Consider the following 5,438-nt stretch of genomic DNA (forward strand, 5'->3'; position numbering starts at 1 on the left):
TGTGCTGGCGACCACATGAGGCTAATACACACAGAATGTCAGCTGTGTCGCATTGCGGGGTGAATTAAAGAAAAAAAAGTCCTGCTCGGTGCAATAGCGAATTGATCTGGTGTAATGTTTTAGAGAGGAAAGAAGAGTGCAGGGAAGAAGTTTTGTTTCAGTTTCTTATCAAATGGTAAATGGAATCAGCGCTTTTGACCTCTCAAAGCGCTTTACACTACATGCCCCATACACCCATTCGCACACGTTCATACACTGATGGCAAAGGCTGCTATCCAAGGTTTAAAATACTCATCAAAAATGAAAAAAAAAAAAAGTTTAATAATTGTTATTTGCATATTTACAACACTGCGGATATTTCTGTTTCAAGTAGGATGCTGAAAATGTCTATTCAAATGCGGTTTTAGGCATGACAGATACACCCGTATGCCAAAATACCAAGCACAATGCGCACACATACACGCACACACACACCTTTATATGCTTGCCTAAATGTACACATTCCAGAATATAGAGTTTCTTGTCAGCAAGGCCTAAAGCAATAGTTTGATATTTGGGGAAATACACTTATTTGCTTTCTTGCTGAGAATTCGATAAGAAGACTGATACCACTCTCATATCTGTCTGTTAATATGAAGCTACTGTTCAGCCAGAAGCCAGTTTTAGTTAAGCTTAGCTTAGCATAAAGACAAGAAACAAGGGGAAACAGCTAGCCTGGCTCTGTTCAAAGGTTACATTTGCCTACAGTGACCTTGCACGTAATGTCCTGCAAAACGACAACAACAGATTCAACAAATGAGATACAATGTGTTAATTACTGAGCTTTAGGAAGAGGAAATGTGGAAGGCCATTGTAAACGTACGTACATGCGACAGAAATTTCTTTGCAGGGCTGTCGCAGAGGAAACTAGTTGATTGCATGGAAAGCTGTAGAGGAGAGACGTTTGACAGGGTGGTTGGGAAAGTGCAGCATTCTGGAGAGGGAATGGAAAAGTGAAAAGTTTCTTCTGTCTCACGGTCATGTGGAAATAATTCTTCTTCTTGCCTCTGTGAACATGGATAATCATTGACAGAGTCATATGGGAAATGGCAAACAACAGAGGGAAATCTCTGTGTACAGTAAGAGCCCACCAGGAACAACACAACAAAATACGTCTCAACTCATTAAATCTCACATTACTTTTGTTTCCAAAATGATGTCAGAGAGGTCAGATAATGTCACTTTGTTTTATTTGTTCTGTTTTTGCAAAGGTAGATCACAAGTGGCAGGCAAGGAAGCTGCAGAAAAAAAATGTATTTTAGCACTATTTTTAGGACAAAGATTTCTTTTGTGTAGGGCTACACAGGACATTGCAATTAGAAAAAAAGCATTTTGACAAAGACATGGAACATTGGATACAGGCAGAGGAGGATGACAAAGGCCCCCAGCTGGAATCAAATCGGGGTATTCACAATTCCAGGATGCCCTTTAATTTGGAGGGTTGTATATTATGCCTTTATATTGCTATTCCGATTAATCCTTTCGGAAGAGAGTTCGTATGATGTTGTGCAATAGTGCGACCAGCTAACATTACCACAGTACCAATAAATGAATAAATAATTCACTCCTCCTCTTGGACAAAATTGTTTTAATAACATTGAATTCACCCCTTCACCATGTCACACCATAAGTCATCACTGGTGTACTAGGTTTGACATTATAAATTAAATACAGATCACCTGTTTGTATGAACGATGGGGGGGAAAAAATCACTGTCCAGATGCCCAGACCTCCCTTCATCAACTCTAGGCGGTCAGTGGTGCCCAAAGTGCTTCTGCTTAATATTGACTACTTTATTGTAATTAGCAAAGGGGGTGAATACTGCTCATATGTAGCAAAAGCAGCAGCCTTAGTTCTTCAAAAAGCAACAAGTCAAATCAGAGTCAACTGAGAGTATCAGTGTGTCCGGGATTGTGTGTCTGTGTTTTGTGTGAGTCCCCCGTTGAAAATGAGATGCACATCTCAAAGGGCTCATCCTCAGATTTAACTTATCGAAACAAATGTAAACCAATCAATTTCAGTGTTGAAGGTGGTTGAAGATCACTTGAGTCTTGGTTTAGAGAATTAAAATTGTTATCAAAATGTACCTCGCAATTCCTTGTCAGAGATGTAGTTTTAGCTGTGAAATGTGTTTGTTCCATCCATTGATGAAGAAGAACTGTCACATTGGACACATACTGTATTTGCCATGGATAAAGCCAACATACCCCCCCTAAAAAAAAAACTGAATCAAACAGAGCAAAACAGCTGCGGTTCTTTTGTGAGTCTCAGACTCCTTTCAGTAAGGGCAGGGTAATCCATATTATCATCATTTCTCAAGGATTTTGCTCAAAAACCCTGAAATGGAAAATTACACTGAACTTACTGGCATCAAAGTAGTGAGTAAGCTTCTGGAATCAATCAAGTTTGCAGGGTGAGACTTGCTAATGTGCAAGTAACGCTTCTGTAATGCAAGTAAGACCTTCCGGGTACAGGTAGTGCTGTGTAAATGATGATACCACTGTGGTGCACAGATCAGCAGTGGCTGCATTAAAACAGCAAAGTGCTCACAAGTTGTCCCTGAGCTGCAAGGCATTACATTTTGATCATGAGTATGTACATAAGGGGTGAGGGTTTAGTAGGGGAGGGTTAGTGTAGAGGGGTCAGCAGCTAAAAGATTAAAATATGAGGATTATATTAAATAATTTGAATAGGTCTACCTCACAAGGTTGAGCCCACTAGTTTGATAAATGTTGAGTTTCTTTTGTTTTGCTAGAAGCTCACACCCCATTACATGTTTCAGATTACATGAGATTCATTTTGTAGATTCTAAAAGCGATTTAAAAGAGATGCATTCAAGCTCAAGAGCTAGATGTCGTAAGTTACAGGAGGTTCATGACAATTAATGTTGAGCTTATTGGATAGTAATCTGGAACATGGAAAAGGCTTGTGTTTGATTAACTACAAGGAAAGGTAAAAAGCAGCAGTTTCTGTTGCCCTCTGTTACCATCTAGTGGTGAAATGGGAGGCTGTAGTTGAGTCGTATTAAACCTGCCGGCTTCAAGAGCGTGAAACACTGGACTCTAGCTTTCACTACACAACAGATGCACAATGCAAGAAAAAGCATTTTGCCTTTTTAACATAAATGCTAATTTCTTTTATTTGTCTAGCAAAGGTTGTGTGAGTGCATGTAGATTTTAGCACACCCTGTATTTAATATCACAGCATAGCTGCTTAATATGCCTGTAGTTTTCAAAATGATAAAGCCCCTGTGAGTATATTTTTATGTGATTCTGGTGGCATATTGTTTTGTTTGTAGAAAAATGACAAATTCCCAGTGGAATTTGGTGCAGTTTCAATGTCTGAAAGCTCATGTCTGAAATTTTCCAATCTTACACATGGGGGATTTAAAAAGTTTGTCCGGAGACACTAAATTATTGCAGTAGGCTGTCATTAAGTTTTGTTTGTTCCAGAAGCCGGTGCATCCTACCACGGGTATCCTTGCTGTGTTTGTTGCTCTCAACTACTGTGATGTGGTCCACATAGCCGGTTTTGGATACCCTAACTCAAAGAGCCAAAGGCACCCTATCCATTACTATGGATATGACACCATGAAGTCTATGAAGGTGGGTAGCAGTCATCTAGAGTACTTAAAATGTCCTCTGTGGTATAACATACACTCTGATAAAGTTTAATTCTCTGGATATTGATGCTCCCTATTCTCTCTGTTGCAGAATTCCTACCATGACCTCAATCATGAAGCTGAAGCCTTAAAAAGACTGGAGGATTCAGGAGCCATTTTATACCTGCACCCACATTTATGATACACACAATTTTCCAGACGATTTTATCCCAAAAAATACTAAACACCAAATCATATTTGAATTTGGACGGGTCACCCGATCCAGATTACATCCTAATGTGCCTTCTGCAGTGAGATACAAGACATTTTGTTGGTGCATTAAATCATAAGTGTCATAGATCAAGCTCTGATGAATGTTTATTTCCTTGGCACCTTATATTCTGTACAACTAAAAGACCTGAAAAGTGATTTAACTGCTTTTTAAACAGCTTTTCTTCGATTTGGCATGTAGAATAACCTTGGCTAAGCACTTTGCATAACAATTAAAGGTGTGTAACATTTCTGGGTTTTGAATCATGACTAAAACTTAGTTTACACTAACTGTTCACATGGTGACCCAGTTACATCAGATTGTGTGGGATATTGGATAGTTCCAATGCTCTGATGTTGTTTTTAGGGCTGTGATAATGTGAGTTTATGAATGCCACATTGTAGGAATTAGGCATTTCAGATCTACAGCTCGAATGTTTTTTGTTTTCTGTCCAGAGATTCCATGCCTATCACTGAGCTGTAAAACTAATCAACCCGGATTATTTCTTGCTGTAAACACTCACCGTGGTTTGAGATTCATTTTCAGTTTTATAAATTCAGTTTTTTCTTATGAACTAAAAATCAGCTTTAAGGTAAAGAGTGTGTTAGAATCTATGGGGATTTTTTGAGAACTGTACTTTTAATGTCTTTTAGTTTCAATGAAAGGAAAATGACTGATTACAAACCTGATTTACACAGTTAGCTGGATTAGGGTGACGTTACTTTTAGATTTCTTGGACTGGAAATACTACTTGTATTTTGCTCATTGTTTTAATTCACATCAGTTGTCTTTGTTTTTTAATTTATTTAATCTTTTTGTTTTTCAAAACTTTACTGGTAAATGGTACCACTGGATATTTTTTATTGTACAGAATTAAATAAAAATTTAATAAAGAGTAAATCAAAATTAATCTCATTTGATTCTCATTTAACATCCATATAATTAAAATGTTTTGTCATTTATTGACCACATACATTATTGAACAGACTTGTGTATTGTATGGAAATCATCTTATTTGCAGCAGTCCTGATTGAACCTGCATTGAGTCGTTAATAATATCACTATCACCACTAGATGGCAGAGAGCCTCTACTGCATGCATACTATACAGTACGCACTCTACTGCACTGCACATGGTGCAGTCATGCAGCAGCCCATCTTAAAGTGCCTGGAGGTAATGGTAACAACAAAACTAGCACCAGCACACGTTAGGGAAAACGTACAGTATGAACATATGGAAGAACTGAGATTGACTCACATGCATGTGCCACTAGCGACAGATGTTAGTGATGGTTACTCTCTGTAGGCACGGCTCTCTATTAGAGTTGAGGTGAATGGACTTGTGCCCTTGGCATTTATAAACTAGGCTTATATGGTGGTACAACATCAGCTGTGACAGGGTCCAGTTCATCAACTGAGCTCAGAATGTAGGTAGATATGTATTGTGCCTTCAATCATAGGGATGTAAAGTGAATCATTTATACTACTACTACTACTCCTGTATTAATAATAGTGGAAGCTTACTTAT

At 38.3% G+C, this 5,438-nt stretch overlaps 1 protein-coding gene across 3 annotated transcripts in view; it reads left to right on the forward strand.

Annotated features, from left to right (window-relative positions):
- Positions 1 to 4,817, forward strand: part of st3gal4 (ST3 beta-galactoside alpha-2,3-sialyltransferase 4) — a 21,928-nt gene extending 17,111 nt beyond the window's left edge. For 2 of the 3 annotated variants that reach the window (XM_035680034.1, XM_035680032.1), the window contains 2 exons: positions 3,492 to 3,644; positions 3,753 to 4,817. In XM_035680034.1, coding sequence (XP_035535927.1) covers positions 3,492 to 3,644; positions 3,753 to 3,842 — 243 coding nt within the window. In that variant the 3' untranslated portion in view covers positions 3,843 to 4,817. The remainder of the gene's footprint in view (positions 1 to 3,491; positions 3,645 to 3,752) is intronic. The other variant, XM_035680033.1, reaches the window with a different exon arrangement.
- The last annotated feature ends 621 nt before the right edge of the window (positions 4,818 to 5,438 follow it).

This window comes from Morone saxatilis, unplaced genomic scaffold (genome assembly GCF_004916995.1).
Source record: "Morone saxatilis isolate NCDOM2014 unplaced genomic scaffold, NCSU_SB_2.0 Contig8, whole genome shotgun sequence".
Classification (NCBI taxonomy): Eukaryota; Metazoa; Chordata; class Actinopteri; family Moronidae; genus Morone; species Morone saxatilis.